The 21186-nt window shown below is 39.3% G+C and overlaps 1 protein-coding gene across 7 annotated transcripts in view; it reads right to left on the bottom strand.

The window, feature by feature from the left end:
• ENOX1 (ecto-NOX disulfide-thiol exchanger 1) overlaps positions 1–21186 on the bottom strand; it is a 383297-nt gene that overhangs the window by 122574 nt on the left and 239537 nt on the right. For all 7 annotated transcript variants that reach the window (XM_074859609.1, XM_074859613.1, XM_074859612.1 and 4 more), the window contains one exon: positions 20821–20958. In XM_074859609.1, the coding sequence (XP_074715710.1) occupies positions 20821–20958 (138 nt within the window). The remainder of the gene's footprint in view (positions 1–20820; positions 20959–21186) is intronic.

Here is a 21186-nt window from a genome sequence, read left to right on the forward strand (position 1 = left end):
CAATCACAGCATCATCTAAGTCTTCAAGAAAACAAGTGAAAATGATGGGTAAAAAAGAAACTTCCGAATCAACTGAAAAAAAAAATATCGTAGAACATTTGTATAAAGCTCTTCTGTCTTGTCAAGGAGTTTATTATAACATAGCTTTTATTTCCTAACAAACACAAACCTCTCATCATGTTCTTCACCAAAAAAGGGACTAAAAAGATGAAAAAATGCTTACAGGAGGAAGAAGGAAGCTCTCCAAGAACACTTGCATCTTTGTAACTCCAAAATAGCTTAAAATACAGGCATTGCTCTTGGCTGTCTTTCAGTGTGGGAAAAAAAAAAAGGGTTATATTTTTCCTTAGAAAGTAGCAATCTTGATGACATTCTTACAATGTCATACTTCATTTTCCAGTTTAACAGGGAAAAAATCTTGTTTGAAAAGAAATCAGGAGTCTTTATAAATGAACAGCATACTTCAGGAAACAGAGTGAGACACTGTGCACAAAATTAGTTCAACTTGTACCCCGATTAACAAAGAATCCAGGCTTTGTCTCTCTTGTGCATAACACATTTTAATTTAGATTGTTAGTGGTTGTGTGCAAAACTTGTAACTTAAAATTCTTGCTAGAAAATTTCATCTGTAATTTCTGGCAGCCTGCACCAAAGGTTCATCTGCTAATATTTCAGAGCAGCGAACTAAAGGCATAGCAATTTCACACACGCTCACACACAGAACCAACCCCACCATTCAGAAATGACATTAGCCTTTTTGGTATTTACAATTTATTATCAGAACACTCTACATGTGACTCTCTTTGACAGTGCTTTCAAGAAAGACACAGGTTTATAAACACCAAAACCAGAAGATACATACATTGTTTCAAGAGGTATCCATCTTTTTTGCAAATTAAAGATAAAACCAAATGATGTCAGACAGACTTTGTTTCCAATTATAATGATTCTTTATCACATTTTTAGGGAAAATGCATTTTATTGTAACATTTATGGGCTAGAAAATGTTATCCACATTATGGGCTAGAAAATATTGCTTCTTTTGCCTCACCACGTACATTTCCACAGCTAGGGTTCTGACAATAGTTTTATAATAAACCATTTTTTTTCAGAGGTTCGTATGTCAACTATAAAAATATGTTCCAACATGAAAATTGGCAATGTTAGTTCTCAGTTCAAGGATACATGATAGTATTGTTCTTAATATATTTTTAGTATCTTTTTCCAATGTGAAAAAGAAACCCTAACCCAAACTTCCTTCACAGGCTTTGTTAAGCATTTTTTTAAAAGGTGTCAAACTACAATCTCTAGTAGTGGGACAATATAAACATAACATACAAAACTTGCAGCATGCAAATGTATTGGGGAAAAAGGTGTAGTTGTATTTGACATTCAATGTACAATAAATGCAGCATAATTAAGCAATGCTCATAAAATAGTGTGCAATTATTTAAGCTTGCAAAAAGTCTTTGATAAGGTCCTTCCTAAGAGGCTGTCAAAGAAACTTTGCAGGCATGAAGTGAGAGGCAAAGTCTTCTCATGATTGATACAGATCAGAAGCTGGCCAAAGAGACAGGAAAACCAAGAATAGGAACAAACAAGCACTTTCCATCTGAGACAAGTGGTGTGATTGAAGGTAACATGTTGATAATTGTATTGAGAAGAGAGGGAATAACATTATAGCAAAACCCACAAAAGACATACAATTGATTGTCTGAAAGAAATTCATATATATCGAGGCATTTTAGAGGAACCAAACACAAGGAAGGCAGATGGGCACAGTACTAACAAATCCCAAATGAGGCTCTTTACAGAGGATAGATAGGCTGAATGGCTGGTGCAGTAAAGATCTAGGAGTGTGGCACTGCATCAAAGGGACTTGGGAAGCCAATTAAAGGTTAGCCTGTATAAGGAACAGAGAAAAAAGTATGGGAAAAATACTGCAAGCCTCTTGGAAAAGCCAGACTCTTAGCTGACATAACATGTTCTAAGTCACTCCATCCTCCCCAAGTGATATAAAAGCACAGCAAAAATAGGACAATGAGTAACATCAGGAACATTATAAAGTAGCTCACAGGAACCACCGCTGAAAAAGCCTTGGATTGCTCACTGGGGAGAAGAGGCAGTTATGTAGAAGCATTACAAAGCTCATGAATTTGACAGAGGGGGTAAGTGGACAGGTTCTGTGGACTCTGCTCCACAAAACTGGGAAGCATTCAGTGTAATAAATAAAGAGGTTGTAAATTAAGAACAGGTAGGCAGAAACACTTCTTAATTGCAACAAGCAATTACTCCCATGGAACTCCATGTTATGTAAAACTTAACTGAAGGAAGACCGTATCAGAAATAAAATATAAATAAATAAAAAAATACAGACAAAAGCACATACAGAAATACATCATAGACCTTAGACAACAAAAGTGTTCAAAATGATGAAACAGGAGGCAGGACTGCTAAGGTCATCTATTATTAAAATCGTCTGACACTTCCTATTACAACAGCCTGTTGTCAGTTGCTTTTAGCTTTGCCAATCATTAACAGTTTGGACTGAAATTTTACACATCAAATATCTGCCTGAGGCTGAAATACTCTGGAAAATTTTAGTCTGAACAATTCAACTGCTGCACAAATGGAGCCAGAGAAAAGTAATTGTGTTTTTTTTAATTCATGTTAAAAAATCTGGTGTTCTGCCTCAGCAGTTGTAGCCCCTTCCAGACTTTGGAGGGAGGATGTGATATTTCAAAGGTGAAAAGCCTTCACATTGTAGCAGTAATATTTGCCATTCTCTTTAAACTCTACCTGAAAATTCAGGCAAATTATGCCTTTGAATAAAACTATATTCACTCATACTCTCAAAAATAGATCTATTTTTGGCTTCAATAGCTGAAATCACAAAGGATTACAGCTTCCATGAATGTACCGGATTATGTTTGCACCTCCACTCAGCAACCAAGGAAAGAGTTAAAGCAGAAAGATCTCAGCTATTGTCAACGTTTGAAATTATTTGTTCCAGCTTTTTAAAACTTGAAACCTAAAGTTGCCTTCTACTTCTGTCCTCTTTTTGCCTTCAGTCTGAAAAGTTTCCAGTTTAGCTAGCGAGGACAAATCTAACCTTGTGACACTTGCTGAGATCAGAGTGGTTAAATCAGAACATTGTCTGAGCAGCTTGATTCTCCTAAAAGCCTGTCAGGTCTGGAGCAGCTAATTGGGTCTTGCCCCATATGTTCTGCCTGTGATTTTTGCAGCAACTGAACACGGTGAGCAACAGAGCCAGCAAGCAGATTTTCCCCAAGTTTTGCTATTCTTGTCTCTCTCTCCTCATTATGGGGAAAACATCTTTCATGATGATCCTAGGAGAGGTTTGCAAAGTTCCGAAATTTTGGCTTTTTTTCAATTGCTGGCCATTTCATTTGAAAGACTGCACTCTGCAGGAGTTTTGAAGGAAAACAAACTTTTCAGACTATAATCTGCAGTAGGATACACCATGACCAGGATGTATCTGGTCCACTCTGAACCAGCTGCTAGCTCACCACCAGTTTCACCAGGGAGGCAGAAAACAGCTTTTCAAGTAGTAAGTGAGGAGCCAGCACCTGATGGCAGTTTCTTGCAGGTACCCCAGGACCAAAGAGAGAGCAGGTCAGAGCTGACAATATCACCTACCCTCCCTTGCCCTCCTTTCCATCAGAAGCAGCTCAGCTCACCATGTTGCTCTACAATGGGCACAGGAAAGGGCATTTGAGGGGCTGCTGAAGGGAAAGGAGAGAAGAGACAGTGACTGGCAGTGCCATCAGCTTGCTTGGCATGGGGCAGATGGCTTAAAATCTGGATGTGGCCCATGCAGCTGGGCTGGCTGAATTCACTAGAGTCAGTAGATTTGGGTCTTTTTTTTTTTTTTTTTTCACACAAGCTGAACTGTTTAGCTCTGCAGGTCATGTTCTCAGCTGTACTACAGCTGTATTCAGGACAGCTTAGAGAAGAGGCTTTTAGCACCTGGGACTGCCAGTGACTGCTTTGTGCTTTGGTTTGTGCTGAAGTGGCCTCAGGACAGTTTTGAGTTTTATGGGGGTGTGGTACTTAATGAAGGCTGCTAATGGGCCATGTGCCCTGCCACCCTGCTCTATGTAACATCTCTCAATCACCTTTGCCATGCTGGTGAATTTTCAGCCTTTCACATTTTAGGCAGCTTTATAGCTTCTTTGCACTGCTGATATGGGACAGAAGGACCAGGTTAGGAAAGGTCCTTTCTAATCTAGCAGACATACTTTAAACCCAACCAATACGTTGTTCGGAGCAGTTTCCAACTGGCTCCTTTGGTTTCTGGGTTCCAGCACTAAGAGGATTTATGTTTTACACCGTGTACTGTAGTTCCAGATATTTAAATCAAGAATGTACTCGTCCAAGCTTCACAGGAAAGTATACTATTTCTGATAGAATTATGGCCAGCATCTTTATGTTTTGTTGTCACTTAAGCATTAAACAGCTCCATGCTGCCTTGTATAATTCTCAAAACAGTCAGGTTTCTCAGATTAAATGCCAGTCTCACATTATGAAACAGGTTGTGTTCCTAAGAACTAAATCACAAAATAACTATGGTTCTAGGCCAGGAATTCGTGTGTATTATTTTTGCACTCACTTTTTCCAGCATTTCCAGATTATAGGTTTTACGGTATCATGAACAGCCATGGTCATGGTACCCCTTGAAACATGATTCAACATCATTCTGAATCACAGACGAGATATAGCCCATCCATCAAAAAAATGCCCAATGTGGCAGAAGTAATGCAAAACCTTTCCCACTTTATCTGCCACTTTATAAATCTGACTGCACTTGTCTGAATCTTTTTCCCTAGGGCTTGTTAAATTTCAGCAGAATTCTCCTTCATGTTGTGAACTGAATATGAAAAAGCAAAGTGACCAAACTGATACTCAGCAAAGCTAAAATGCATAGTACCACTGATTCAGAAGGTGAGCAAACCACAGCTTATTAGCATGATTTTCTAAGAAAAAGAGTTGAGGGGGGGAAGCCTCTTCAGGAGAAAAAGAAAGCATCTCATATCTCTTGAAAAGGAAAAAGAGGGATAAAAGAGACATGCCTGATAGAAGCTAAGATAAAAATGTAAAACACCCAGCAACTCCTTCTTTGACATTCTCCTTTGAAGGGAGTCTACTGCAGAGCAGAATATTCTAAAATAAATATTTTGGACTGCACTTTCCATCCAGTTCCACCAGTGTGACTCCACTGCTACTAGCAGGGCTCTGCCAGGGTCCCAGGTGGCAAGGATGAAAACAGAAACTCATTATGGAATGAGAAATGTAAGAATGCTTTGGTGAGAGCACATTCCCTGCAGAGTGCCATACAAGTAAAAAGAACATTTAAATAATACTGGCCCTTGATCCTCTCAAAAGCTGAGAGCACATTTATTCAGCTTGAATTCCAAAAACCCAGCCACAGTTTATAAAATGTGCTTGATCCTTGTGTAAGACCCTTTGGCATTTTGTTTCAGAGAAAAGATCTCCAGATGTTATTTTTACAGTTCCTCTTAAGTAAATGTGTGTGTTTAGCTAAACAGGCTTAAACACAAGAACCACCTAAGAGAACAATGATGAAATGCTTGACTTGATTTATGGACCAACTGTCAAACCGTTGTTTATGAACATCTGGCTGGGAAGGTGATTTGGAAATTTTTTTCTGTCAGTAAATATCAGCATAGTAAGCTCTTCTGCTTACAGACAGCTCTAAATCGTAAATGTAATTAGTGGAGAAATGGCATTGGAGCGTACGTCTAAAGTCACATTCAGCTTATCCATGCACACAAAGCATTCATTTTACAGCACTGCTAATGTGTAACGTGTAATCATTCACAACTTCTTAACTAACAAAATACACAAAATAATGGGTTCAGAACCCAAAGATTGCTTTCCCTACAAGCTGCATGAGCGAGCGCAAGGCTGCCTCTCATGACAGCCCTTCAAAGTAAGCTTCATGTGCCTCGCTGACAACTTCTCAGCAACTACCGTGGCCTGGATTCGGTAGTCCAGCTTTCTCCCCCACCCCCGTACCTGTTCCCTCTAGCTTTGTCACATAGGTCCAACGGGAGCTCCTGGGAGAGAGGAACCTCACCCATCCTCTGCCCACCTCCATCTGTTTATTAGCAGTTTCTGCAGTTTCCCATGAACACAACAGCTTGCAAAGGCCTAAATGCCACAGCAACATTCCTAATTCAAAGGCTGATATCATCTAAAATCTACAAAGCAAGGCTGATCCCAGGAAAATTGAATTTTTCTCTCCTTTCCCTGTTTTGCGACAACATGACAACTCTGAGATGACACAATCCAGGAACCCTTTCTGTAATTCAATTCTAGATCTGAAGTAAAAATCTACTTTCATGCCAGGTCTAATCTAATATTGGGGAATGATAAAGTTTTTTGTGAGGAATTTCTTTGTTCACTGAGAAACAAAGCAGCAGCCTTATTGTAGAAATTCACTTTTAGCTGAAATGAAGATAATGCCAACCCGGGACCTGCCTATAGATTCAGAGAGATTCATATCACACCAAAACATCTAACCATGGCACCTCAGACAGGAGCCTTTTCACCTCCTTATGGCCTGTGGAAAAGGTGGAAGATTGTGCAGAGTGATTCAGCCCACCCACAGTAATCTCTGCATGCCCTGAAGGAGATTCCTATCTCTTTCCAGAAGCTATGACAGAAACCTACTGTCATCACACTCCTTTCTTTGGCACTCCTGTTGCACATCCAGTAACTGGGAGGCAGAACCTTGTACATACTTCCTTGCTATAAAGAAACTACTGGGAAATTACTGGAGTACCTCATTAAATCAGTAACAACAAAAAGGAATTAAACTTTGAACTCAGCCTTGGTGGAAAACTTACTGTGAATGAGGGAAGTGACTTAGGACAGTCTTGATTTGCTTAAATCACATTAGAAAAAAACTGTTATATTCTTGAGTGGTTATGCATACAAGCAACAGGCAAGACATTTACTGACAAGGATGGAATGTTCAGACATGCTTACAACATTGAGGAGTTTCATCACATGAAAACTTCACAAAAGCCGTTGACTAGAAAACTGTTGCAAAAGGGGCAAGATGAAAAATGTGTCAGACTGAAATGTCCATTCTGAATGAGGCAAAAGGGATTTAGGAGACAGGAAGAGAACACAGGAAGAGAAGATGGAGCTTTTCTTAAGACATTGTGGTTATAAATAATAAGAAAAATAAGTATGGAAGCAGTGTATTTGTTTCAATTTCCAAAAGTATTTGACAAGTTTCCATAGGAGAGATTAATGATGAAGAAGCACAGAACAAGAATAAAGAAATAAAAAAGTCTTCTGTGTATAAAAACTAGCTCAAATTGTTATTTTGCCCTTAGAAGAAGACTACCCCTCTTACACAAGAGATCTTTTCCTTACAGTCATAAATCAACTGTTGTCCTGTGGGTCTGGATTTGGAGGTCTACTTTAAGAATAATGTCACACATTTGTAATAGTATTGGTGTAGCTGTAATGGTCTAAAGTCATAAGCAAGACAAGGTTTACGGGCCAGTAGAGTCAGGAAAAAAAAAAAAAGAGAAGCCCATGTTCAGGTCTGAGATAGAAGCAGTGAACTTCCACGATAAATACAAGTAGGGAGCACATTCTTAGAGTTTAATTAGATTTTAAGTCAGAAGACAAAAAAGCTGGTTGGCACCTGTAAAAGAGAAGTGAATATTAAAAGGGAAGTAGTGACACAGTGGTTATTCTGTAAAGGAATAGATAGGTAAGCCTGTGGCAGATGAAAAGATTAATAAAGGGAGGAAAATTATAATGTGCTGCAAAACTACTCCTTCCTTTGAACTCACCTTTTTAACTGTCTGCTATAATTAAAGTTTTAGTCCCCTGGTTACATCAGACCATCGGAGGGCTGGTGCATATTTTTCCAGCTACATGAGTTCGTCCAAGAAGCAATATAACTTTTATGCACAAATCTTGCCTCATGCAGAAAGCACACAGGTGTACAGCCTGCTCCTAGAAATGTGCAGCACGTGTTTCATTGCTCGGTGAGCAAACGTATTTGGAGGAGCCTGCTGTGACCCTGCCTCTTCTCCTCCCCTTTGCACTTGTAAAGCTTGATTTGTTATCAGTGCACACACTCTGAGGCCAAGGCAGCACAGGCTGCAGGTGGGCCTAGGCATTAAATGAGAGGGTTAATTATATGTGATTGCAAAGACTATTTTTGTTTGTTTTCTGGGTTTTCTAATCTAAAAGATAGATGAAGCCTGGTCTTTTACTCTCAGATTCCTTTTTCTTTATTTTACTAACACAAGGGAAAAAAAATTACAACGTCTTATTCCTGCTGGCTCTGCAGACTTGTGCGAGTGGAAGAGGGAAACTGGGTCCTATTCTGGTCTGTATTATTGATGGAGGGGCTCTCTCTGCCTAACCCTGGGATCATTCTTCCTCTTACGTTCATCTATGGAACTCCAGAGGGGACAATCAAGGCTCCAACCACAATATTTGGCCAGCAACATTTTACTACTGAGTTTTACTGATGCCAGAGAGAAAACAGGTTTGTTACCCTTTAAATCCCCAAATGAGTTTGCAGAGCGGGAAGTACTGGCAAACCTGTAAACTCTGTTTATATGCAGCCATCAAGTAACATGGACTTTCCTGATATTTTCAATCTATAACACAACCGTAAAAGAGAACTATGACAGGTTGTCATCTTTCGATCATAAAAGTATGGTGAGCAATAAAAAAAGTCCTCTGGAGGACTTCCTTGGTTCATGCTTACTATATACATATGTGGATGAGGTATTAAATGCAGTATCTCAAGACTAAAGAGGAAACAAATCTTGGAAGCACAACAAATAACAGGTCATGTAATCAAGTCTAGTGAGATGTGGGTCTCGTGCAACACGGCCCACAGAGGCCAGATGCCATTTCGCATTGGAAAATGTGAAATAATTGATCTAGGATAAGTCAAACAACCTAGGAAATGTGTGAAAACCCAAATTGTCTTTGAATACTAACAAGAAAACACTGAGAAAATATCACTAGATCCACCACCTGATGCCTGTTAGCAATAAGAAGGGAGAATTACAGTATATGGTAACAGTGGCTAGAATATGCAGATGTGTGATAATGTTTCAGTTACACGATCCTTAGAATAATGGGATCCCTCTGTTACTACTTGAGGTAGCTAAGAGACCTTAATGCCCATTAGGAGATATCTGTTGCATTACAGAGATTACATTCAAATCTACGCCAGTGCTTTGTTGATGGAAAACTAGAGATCAGGAGAAAGAGGAGGCAGGGAGATAGGAACACAATTGTCTGTTAAAGGAGCTGCGGTAAAAAAGCCCTCCACTGAGAACTTGAGGCCTCAAATCCCTGGATGAATAGTTGGAAGGATGGTTAGCTCTCATGTCCCCAATGAGCTCAACTGCTGAGGTAAAACACTGGAAGAGAGGCAGTCCCTAAGGGACACCAAATGGTGTATATGAGTCATTAGCTATCATCATTTTGTTTTCTTAGCACTGCACCTTTATATTTTTAAGGCATGCACACATGTAGAGACACATGCCACCCCATCAGGCAGTGCTGAAGCAGTTTGTTATAGGGAAATATACGCTGGGAACCTTCAAGGAGATATATGTTCCCTCTCGAGGCCCACTGCTAGAAACTTCCATTCATATATAATAGCCTCTTTGCCTTCAGGAGGACAATCTTTGTCATGATGATTACATGCAAGACTGTTTATGCAGAATTGGATGGTTTGGGTTTGTTTTATCTTAATTCCAGCTTAAATTCCACCCAGACAACAACAAAAACCAACGGAAATGCAGGCTGTTTGCTCTTTGGAAGGGAAAACATAGGGCACATGTTCCAAACCACATTTGGATTTTAAAGCTCAGAATTAACACCTTAAATTGCAGCCAGAAATTAGCTTAGTCTTAAGGTTGAAAGTCCTTAGTCTTCAGAGTCGATAAATCAGTCATGACAAGCCTGAACCAGCTATGGTTTATTATAGAATCAAGCTTGATTATCTACTTGAGGTAATTAGACCAGAACAAAAGGACACAAAGTTAAAAGGCAACATATGTAGGAAGAACTGAAAGTGATATTTTACTCTACACAGGCTGGTGAATAGCAAGAATGAACTTGTACTTGTACTTGAGATTTTTTCATATACTGAATTCTGGCTAATATCGTAAAGGGACCCCACAATATTTATAATAAGCAATTTATTAAATTAACTACTCTTGGAGCTGCTCAGCTGCAGATTGCCATTGCCTGCTACCTGCACACAGCCCTGAAAAAAAGACAGCAGCATCCAATCTCTCTCCTCTCACAATCCATGACCCTTCTCTAAGTCCCTAGGGGGTTACAAAAGTATTAAAAGCACAGTGAAGAAGAAAAGGATGCTACACATTTATTACATTAAAGGACAGTAGCACTGTGCTTGGGTATAAACACATTAAATATCAGGGAATTGAAAGAAAATAAAATCTGGTCACTTTTCTCTTTCCTGTCCTCTTGATTTTGGTAAGTTCATTGTTAATTTTAAGGAATATTTAATTTATTTATGGTACTGGCTATTCTAGGAGATAAAGTTCTGCAATGTCTCAAAAATACTTCTACAAAGCATGCTTGAAGGGCCAAAATTGCTATCAAAAGGCCTCAGAAAAGAAGGTTTCAATGATTATTTCTGGAAAGTCCAAGTATAGATCAAGTTCTGAAACAGGAGGTTTCCAATAGAAGACTCAAATAGATTTGACAGATGCCGCTCAAAAATAGGATAAAACTTCAACACTGCAGTTGGTTATAATATTCCACATTTATTTCTAGTGAAATGAACAAATACAATTGTATCAGAAAGAAGAAAAAGTTGCCCTCTCCATCCAATGCAGTCTGGACATGTCTCTTCTGAAACACAGCTCGTGCTGCCAGATCTTTATAAAAAAGGGGACAATAAGCACATCTGCACCTCCTTCCACAGTGCTGTATCCTATAAATGCTAGCAAAGCTCTTTCACTTCCCTTTTCCCAATCCTTCTCTAAAAATCACAGCAGCATAGTCAAAGAGGAAGAGCAGGTAGGAATTGTCTGCCTGTTTCTAATGTGCACAATAGAGTTTGCCTGTTTCTCAGTGCCTGACTCAGAATATCAGATAAAAAGAGTTAAACTGCTTTTCACTCACCACCATATTACTGCTGTGCCAAGATACCTATAAAAAAAGCTACACAATAGGCAGTCAGCTCCGTAATCACTGCTGCTTTTCATGCCAATCAGCATTATCCCATTGTTTCCATGCAGTCCCTTACCTACCTGGTTTATCTAAGTGAAAGAAAACAGACCATATCCAATTTGGGCCAGGATTGACTCTTAAGTGTTCAGGAAGCATTTAACTTACTAGAGTTCTCTATCTCTAAACCTTTCCTGAAAAGAAATACCAAATAATTACTAAATAATGTAGGCATTCTGGTCAGGAGGAGGAGATTATTTATAAAGAAAATCATCTAGGGTCAAGAGAACCATTTTTCAGGGAAAAAAGAAATCTGAATAAGAAATGTGCACATACAGGAAAGGCAGATAAAGTTGTTCTTGTTACATGAACAGACCTGTTAAATTTCTGAAGCCACAGTAACAGAATATCTTTAATATTTGGGCAGAACACAATCTAAATACATGCTGCAGAGTATTAGACCATATTGTATGTATTACGTTTAATTATCTTTCATCTCCACATCCACTAACAGAACTACTCCAGTGACCAGCTGCTTCCCATTACAGAGACATTACTCAGAGCTGGTGATGTCACGCACATCATTTGTCACCACTGGAGCAGGGTAAGGTGCGGTAAATCCACTGTTTATCTGAGTGAAGTCAGTGTTAGCAAAGTATTATGTTACAAGCTCCCTCACATGCCCAAGGATTAGGCTCGCTGAAGCCCAGCTTCCTTCTTCAATGTGGACCATCAAAAGACATTTTTCCACACTGATTACCTCTGCTGATATTTCACAGACAGACTCCTGCAGCGAACTGGATATGCATCTTTATGCACTTTGTGAGACCTAATTCTCATGCAATAAGCAAAAGGCATTTGAAGGGCAGGTGGCAGAAAGGAAAAAAAATCATGCTTATGTCATTCATCCCAAGGTAAAATGTAGAAAGCAAGCTTAGCTTGCTTGCCTTCCAAGGGCCAAGCTCTAAGCCTCAACCTAGTCATACAGGCAAAGAGAGAGTCTGACTAGGGAAGAATAAAAGATTTTATAGCCCTTGATTTGGGGTGGCTGCCTGGGGATTCATTCATATTCCAAGTCTTCCCCTCCCAAGGAAGTCTTGCTCTGCGACTCCCCCAGGCTGTGCCATCTGTGCCATCCTGATCACCACGCTCTCCTGAGAGCACTCTGCATGGACAGAGTTAACAGTACTCTTGGGACTGCTGTGCCCATCTCCTGCAGACAGTCTACACAACCTGTAAATAGCTTTGGCTTAAGGGCTTCAGGTAGCATCACCTTTGCCTTGCCACCTAGACACCATGACTTTGCTCAGCAGGTTGCCTTCAAGCAGTCTGCCATTAACAAGCCTTTTTTCCCATGAAAATACAAACCTGGTATTCATACCTTGTCTTTGATTAGTTAAAATGGTCAATTTACTCTTTCTGTTGATTTCAATCCACAATAACTCAATTTTCCCATCAGCAAACTGTATATCACACAGGGATTACACTGGATTCCCCATGTCAGCCAAGGAAACTGGGATCCTTGGATGGGGAGTGATGTGTGAAGGGGAAGTGCTGCAGATAAACTGTGCTCCAGCAGAAGTGAACAGTCAGTAGCAAATGGTTCCCAACAGCCTCTTGGCTTACTTTATGCAGTGGGATGCTCATAATTACTCACGGGCTTTCTTGTCTAGAATAAACAAACACATGGAAAATAGCAGGAATGGAGGCCTTCCAAAGTGAGATAAAAGATGGGGAAAACTTTTGCAAAAATAAAATATTTCCTTATGTTACTTTACTGTAACTTCAAATAAAAACATGCCAAACAGATTTTTGGTGGTATAATTACCAACAGCCAGGAATTAAAAAAAAAAAAAAAAAAAAACCAAACCCCAAACAAAATGCCAAAATATCCAAACAATATGGTTTGCATCATAAATTTATTCTGGTATTTTGAGACAGTTAAGAAGAGTTATGCCAAATAGTAATCAGTCTGTTTTCCTAAACTATTAACTGGCCTGGACAAAAAAGTATAACAACAGAGAGACAAATGCCATATTCCTGAAAAACCCTTCACTCCACATACAATGCAAGCTTTGCACTTAGTAATTCCCTTTATGTGCCCCTGCTCACCTCTGAGTCTTGTTTATTTGGGACATTCAGCCCCTCACACTATGTTAAAAAGCACTATTAATCTTTAAGCGCCGAGCAGATTTTATTCATTATCTTCATCCTTGGCCTCAATTAAGGTCTAATATAGAGGAGGCACTTGAATGACCTAAGAGGCACACTTAACCCTGAATAGTGTGTCAAAGGCACTTAGAGTTTCTGCCACATTTCCTCTGGCCATTGAAACTCTCTCTCCTTTTTCTGTTGTAACCTGACTGTGTTTGTTCCTAGCACTTTAATGTCCCCTGGTGTGAAGTCTCCTTGAGTAACACTCACATGATAGAAAGTGTGATTAACTCTGCAGGCGCTTTTCAGGTCAATGAAAAAACCTACTTGTTACACTAATATATAATACTTCTTTAGAGATGCTCCCAGTGGCTCTACATATTGGGATTCCCACAGTACCTGTTCTCTTTCACTCTTGCTGCTCTCCTGTGTCTTGATAATAAAAATACATAGTTTTATCTGGGTACAAGCTCGACTCTAATCCTTTAGAGTGTGTTTCACATCTCTCTAATTATTCTGATTGGTCATTCAGATAATTTAAATGGTAAATCTCTTCCTCTTGACTAAAATGCAATGTTTCTGTAGTGAAGACTATAAAAATAAAGTAGGAAGGAACTAGAATAAAATTAGGAAAGTTATATGATTTTCTTCAGAGTATGCCTTACTATATTTCTCTTGCTCCATAGGCTGGCTTGTTAATGAAACACAATGCATAAACCAGGTTGGGAAGCCATAATAGCTGAGAAAATGCCTTCCGAAGGTAACTTGCAACTTCAAAAGGTTTGCAAATTCTATGGAAAACTCTTCAGATTTTATTAAGACTTTTTATATCTTCTTTTGCTGCCAGATATCAAGCCAGTGCAAGGTTGAGAACATGGGTAAACACACTACACTGCTGTGCCACCAGGCTGCTGAACTCTTCCAGCAGCTACTTGTGGTCTGCATCTTACAGGGGCAGGGGAACAAGAGTGTGTGGAGCATCTTCACCAGCTGCTTGTGCACGTCAAACCTTACTTCTGGAGTGTGATAAGCCTTAGTCACAAATTATAGATGCCAAAGCTTTTCCTAAAAGAAGTTACTATCTTCAGGTCATAATACAAGTGGCTCACTTTAAAACTTTAGTGGATAGACCTTGTAATCAATTAACAGGAGCTCACTATTAATTACAGAAAAGGAAGCTGTGTTTTGTTAGGCATGTCTTGCAGGATTCGAGTAATGTGCTCATTGGCACATTGGTTCAGTGGCTAAGCAATGAAGTGTAGAAAAAGGAAGCTTTAATAGGTAATGGGATAACATGGGTAAAACGAAATGAGACTGCCAGATGGCTATCAGTGGCTCCAAGACTCCAGTAATGGAGAGGCCACAGAAGAAGTATACACACAAGAGTTAGCAGATTCATCTGACCAGATGACTTCTTAAAGTCTTCAGCACTGCTTAATATACAGTCTTGCTCTGGGAAACTGCTGAATATAATCAAATATACCTTGATTTCCTACTTTATTTGATTTTTCTTCATTAACATTACAAAAATAGTACACAACCAGAATAATGAGGGATATGTTTACAATTTAGTCAGCGTATGATGATCTGCCGTCAATAATAATTCATAAAGCATGTCTCATCTATTTTATGGTAGAAAGACACTGAAGCGTGAAGAACTTTTCCATTGACAAGGCAGACTGGTGATGGAACATTTAAGTCTCAGCCCACCCTTGATTTTTCTCATATAATCCCTAGAACTTCTCCTCTGCATAGGAATCAGTGACCTCTTGAGATACTGGACTGAGTGAGTAGGAGAAGGAAAAGCCATCATGCTAGTCCTCCCCCTGATATGCCCATCACATGGAAAAATGCTTGAGACTAATTGGAATCTGAATATAGTGATTGCCCCTGGTTACAATCTTAATTCTGAAGAAAGAGTCTGAATATTACATCTCCTAAGACTTGGAGGTTTTGAGCTAACAAAATTATGGGAGGGATATTTAACCTTGTGTCTTGGGATTTAGGAGTCTCTAGATCGAAATTTCCCCAATTTTTCTATTATCAAAAAGTAAGTCTAAGTTTACAGTTTCAGGATTGCAACGACTTATTGTCACAGGTGCTGCTTCTGAAAGTGAAGTTTTGCTGAGTTGTGACTTGGTTTGGAAATATAACCTCTAGTTTAGGGAACCCTGTTCTATATATTAATGATCAAGAGGAGAGCCCATCAGAGGCAAAAGCACTTCAGCGCTCATTTGCTTTGTACATCTCTCCCTGTGAAGTATCTGATACTCAACACTGTCAAAAGCACAATCCTGAGTGAGGTGACCTGATTGGAACTGACAGCTCCTATGTTCCACTGAAATCAGGTCAAAAGACAAGTGTATGGGGAAAGCAAAGACAAATGGAAAAACAGAAAGGTTGATGTAAGTGTCTAATATTTCACAACCTCCAGTGTCTAAAAAATACATGCCTGAGGCCACAAAAATGGTGTATACTTTTTATACACCTTCTGGTAAGCAAGATGTTAGTCTTCAAAGCTTCCTAGTCTCTGATTGCACTAGGATTTTGTACAAGTGGTCAAAGCCTAACTTCAGCAAAAACAAGACTGGATGCCACTGAAAATGTTAATATCTTGAGGCTGAGGCATGTTGGCTGGACTCACATGGAAAAGTGTGCCTTAATAATTCTCCTGAAAATAAGCAGAAGGCATCAGTTTTCAGGCATACCTTTGACTTCTAGACAGATCTATAACTTTCATCTTGGATGTCTGCCCTTGTGGTTTGTTATTTTTCTCTGTAAGAGCACAAATATGCAGCACAGGGCATGAGTTTAACTAAGTCTAAAAGAATTACCACTTATGTACCACTCTGCATGTTCATTTGTACCAGGGAACCTTTTGACATACACCATTTTTGACTAACAAGTGTTTAGGTCATCTAAGTCATTCTGGAGGAAAGCATCTCAAAATTGCTTCATGTTTTTCAGGGTGATGGTTCATTAGTCAAAGGAGAACCAAACTGAACCAGAGAAGTAAATAATTTTCCTGGCAGGATGTCTTCCTTTAGAAAACAGGTGACCTGATGCCATTTGCTGAAACAAATGAAAACATATGAACACTAAATTCAGCAATGCCAAAATTGGCTTTAAAAAGTACCAATGCAAAAGCAAAATAAAACATTCTCATTTGGCCTGAGGTCACTGAATTTTTCTGCTAGTCCTAAAATGTAACAAAACAGCAGACTCGAATGTACTTGAAAGATGTACTTGAATGAGAGTTGATGAGTGCACAAAGAGGATTCAGATCTCAAAAAGGTAGAGTACAAACTATCCTTCCCTTTTGACCTGACCATTTCTCTCAAAGTCTCAAAATGTCGAAAACAGCAATTTTAAGATTTTCTCCAATCTTTCAGAATTTTTTTTCCTCCAGGCTGAGACCAACTGTGAGGAAATTCAGCCCAAAAGGCAATTTTTTGGAAAAAATTACAACCTGCTGGAATGGGAGGTTTGAAATGAAAATGCTTTTCAGTCGTAACTATTCCACATCAATCTTTAACACTTTAACTAATGCATTATTAAACTACAGTTTATTGTATGAATTATGTATATATAATGTATAAATGTATATATTAGTGTATATGTAATGCAGTAGCCAAATATTATGGAAAAGGTAAGCTTTCTGAATAACAATAAGTGTAAGTAAAATATATGTAGAAACAGAAGAGATATTATACAACTATTAACAAGAATCCATCTTTACAAATGAAAGGCTCTGACATTTGCCCAGATCAAAAATCCAATTCTACAGCACTGGGAGATAAAGAATTAAATAGAGTGCAGATATAATCTAAACTGGTATTAAAAGGTTAGCAGTGCTTAAAATTGATTAGTTACCAAGACCAGAGAGCCTACATCCCAGGCTGTGAGAATAGTATTGGCCAGATGTTGCAGAAGCTTTAGTTGTCATTTTAACAAACTCTCAGGCTAGGTAAGAACTTCACAGATTGTGAAGTGGGGAGCATAACAAGGCAAGCATCTCAGCATATTACACAGCAACAAAGTTAACAACAGTTGGGAAAAAACCCCAACATCAAAAACCTTTAAAAAGACTTAGTAGATCATATGGGCTCCATACCTAAGGGAACAAAAATGCTGAGCAATATAGGAATTAGGAACCAGTTGGTTTGGGGAAGAAAAGGCCGTGAATGGATAAGTCCTTTAGAAACTGAAAGATCAGAGAACTAAGATATGTCAGGATATAGATGAGTACCATACACCAAATTTCAGACCATCACAGGTTATGTAAAGATACCCAGGAAACATCACACTCCCTCCATGATTAATCTAAACTGCTTACTGCTTTCCTAGCTGTCATCAAGGCAGAAAAAAAGAATAAAATAGATTTTTAAAGACAGACAAAAAGTTAGCACTGCGACATGGGTGTGTCATTTCCATCTCTGAGAAATGTCACAGATGACAGTTGCAAAAACAGTATGTGACTGATGACAAGGATGAGTTCATTACTAGGATTAATTGCAAAAAAATGAAAAAAGTCAGAAAGGGCTAAGGACTAGTTAGATATTTGGTCGAATATGGCAAAGCAAACTCTCACTGAATACAGATACAGTAAATACATTATAGCAAATAAGTCTATAGTCTTTTCATGGTAAATTATGGTTTTGAGATTATGGATTTGCCATGAAGAAAATGTGTCAAGAACTTACCAATGATAAGGAAATATAATGAAAAGTCAAAGCACCTATTTACCTTGAAAATACAAGAGAGTCTCAAACAAAGGAAAGAAAAAGGAAAGTAAAGAAGTTACTCTGCATCCATAGAGAAATCAAGCAGCACTCCAGTAATTAATATTTATTACTTATGGCACCTTTCATACATTGAAAATGCTGAACAAATACCAACTGACCTGTACAACACTCCTACAATACGTGATACACATAATTTTGGAAATTACAGAAGGCAGCTGTCAAGGAATTAAAGTCCTGGAGATCCTCCCTTGTGGGGAAAAGCATTGCACATGAGATGAGGCTGCCATGTAGGGATTGTGTAGCACACCTGAGGAGACAATTTACACTGAAACTGGAGAGACAGAGGAAGAGGGGAAGACAAAAATGTGGGCAAACCTCCATGGGTTATGCAACTGAGATGCTTATAAATGAAAGCAGCAGAAGCTGATTTTGACATGTGGCTATTTTCAGGTTTGGAGGTAATAGAATCAAAGCTCAGCACATCACCTGCAGGCAAAGCCCCACCAGAAAATGGAAAAAGTTGTTTCCCCACCAGCATGTAGAATCATAAAACGTCCTGAGTTGGAAGGGACCCACGACAATCATCGATTCCAACTTCTGACTCCACATAGGACAATTTAAACCATATATCAAAGAGCATTCTCCAAATGCTTCTTGAACACCAACAGGTTTTGGGCCATGACCGCTTCCCCGGGGAGCTTGTTCCAGCGCTTGGCCACCCTCACAGTGAAAAACTTTTTCTTAATAACCAATCTGAACATCCCCCAATGCAGCTTTAAGCCATTCTCTTGCATCCTACGACTGGACACCAGAGAAGAGATCAGCGCCACCCTCTGCGCTCCTGATTATGAAGAAGTTGTAGACAGCAATGAAGTCTTCTCTCAGCCTCCTCTTCTCTAAGCGGAACAAACCTAGTATCCTCAGCTGCATCTCTTAAGCCTTTCCCTCTAGTCCTTTCAACATCTTTGTTGCCTCCCTTTGGACACACTCTTAACATTTTTATATCCTTCTTAAATTGTGGAGCCCCAAACTGCACACCAGTCAATGTGAGGCTGCACCAATGCTAAGTAAAAGTGGGACAATCACTTTTTTTGACTGGTTAGCTACAGTGTGCTTAATGCACCCCATGGTGGCCCTTTTGGCTATCAGGGCACATTGACTCATATTGAGCTTCCTATCAACCAAAAACTCCAGGTCCTTCTCTGCAGGGTTGCAGTCCAGCCTCTTGTCCCCCAGTCCACACATACATGCAGGATCACACCATCCCAGGTGCAAAATCTGGTATTTGTCCTGGTCAAACATCAAACGGTTGGTGATTGCTCAGTGCTCTAATCTACCCAGATCTCTATATTAGGCCTCTCTACCCTCAAGGAAATCATCAGCTCCTCGTAATTTAGCATCATCAGCAAACTTACTGTGGACTCAACTTCTGTGTTCAGGTCATTGATAAAAACATCAAAGAGAACTGGCTCCTGAGGATCAGATGACTTTGCTTGTTTCTTTTAATCGGGAGCGTGGGGTTAAAGCCAGAGACCAAGAATGAATTCACAGCCTCCACCAGCTAAACTCTCTGCTTGAGACTGATTCATTATAAATCAGCTTTCTTGCAGCTTAGTTTACCCGCCTGTAAAACAGGTAATTCAGAGCCAGACCATCAGCTGTGAACTGGCACAGCTCCACTCAGTTCCCAGTCTCAGAAGGGGGCATATTTGGCCAAAATTAAGCGTCACGCATCCTGGTGAGGCGGGCAGAATGATTTACATCAGACCTGGCTCACTGCATCCATGTCTACATGGACAGGTGTAGACATGACAGGATGCTGCTCTGATCCAGATGTTACACAGATGTTCTTAAGCTGAAGTGGCAGTGCAACTTCCAGAGGGGATCTGTCATATGCCTGGCATGTGGCTTGTGTCTATAGGGCACCCACCCATATAAAAATAATTTTTCTTTACCTCACGGAAGCAATGAAGTTTTATTAATCCCAACTAATCGGGCCTTTTCTGTTGACAATGAAGTCTCATATGTCCAGGCTTGTCTGTGAAACATTGATGGTTTCAAAATATTATTTTTATTGTTGTCAGAAAAAGAGATCCCCTGCAACACTCTCCCAAACTATGTTTGGGAAGTGAAATGACAAAATCAAATAAGAACAACCTCTTGAAATTCAATTTATGGAGTTAGGCAGAAAGTAAATAAGCACACACCCAATAGGAAAGCTTCACTTCACTAATATCAACTGAGCATATGAATTGAACAGGCTTCATGATTTTATGCCCAATTAACGTAACTTCAAAATCTTTCTCCGGTCAAGAGTTCCCAGCCCAGGGTATTCCTTGGCAGAACCTCAAGACATCCTGTCTGAACAGAGAAACAGAAACAAATGTTTTTCTTACGTGACCTGCCTTCTGGTCTTGACCCAGCATAAGGATCGATGGTTTAGTTGTTTAATTTCCCCAAAGATTTTTGGCTCTTCCATAAGATTAAAATATAATATAATATGGATTATATACCTACTACAAGAAGAGACTAATACACAGTATGCAATATTGATCATAGGTGATGTTTTCAGAATATAAAAATATAATATCCTCAGAAATCATTTCAGATATTTTTTAAAGGACCCAAAGAATTCATGGACCGCACAAGTGATCTCTTTAAAAAAGAAAAATCTTACCTGTCACAAGCTGTTGTCCAGCTAGTCCTACTGGAACCATCCCCAGGTTATTCATAGCTGTAGCCCAGGCTGTCGGATCAGTGACTGACATGTTAAGTTGTGTGGTATCTATAGCTATACTTCCCAAACCATCAGCTGCTGCAAGAAAAGAAACACCCTGTAAGCAGAGAAGTCAACATGCTAGGATTTTAACCAAAACCTTCAGTGAAAATGAGATATCACAACCACTGCTTATTTTGGGTTTGTTTTGTTTCATAATTATGATTCACTTCTTAGACCATTGATAATAGTGCTTGGTATTGTATAGCAAAACATAAAGACATTGGAACATTCAACAGACATTTAATGAAACAAGAGTGATTCAGG

The sequence above is a fragment of the Strix uralensis genome, chromosome 2 (genome assembly GCF_047716275.1).
Source record: "Strix uralensis isolate ZFMK-TIS-50842 chromosome 2, bStrUra1, whole genome shotgun sequence".
Taxonomy (NCBI): domain Eukaryota; kingdom Metazoa; phylum Chordata; class Aves; order Strigiformes; family Strigidae; genus Strix; species Strix uralensis.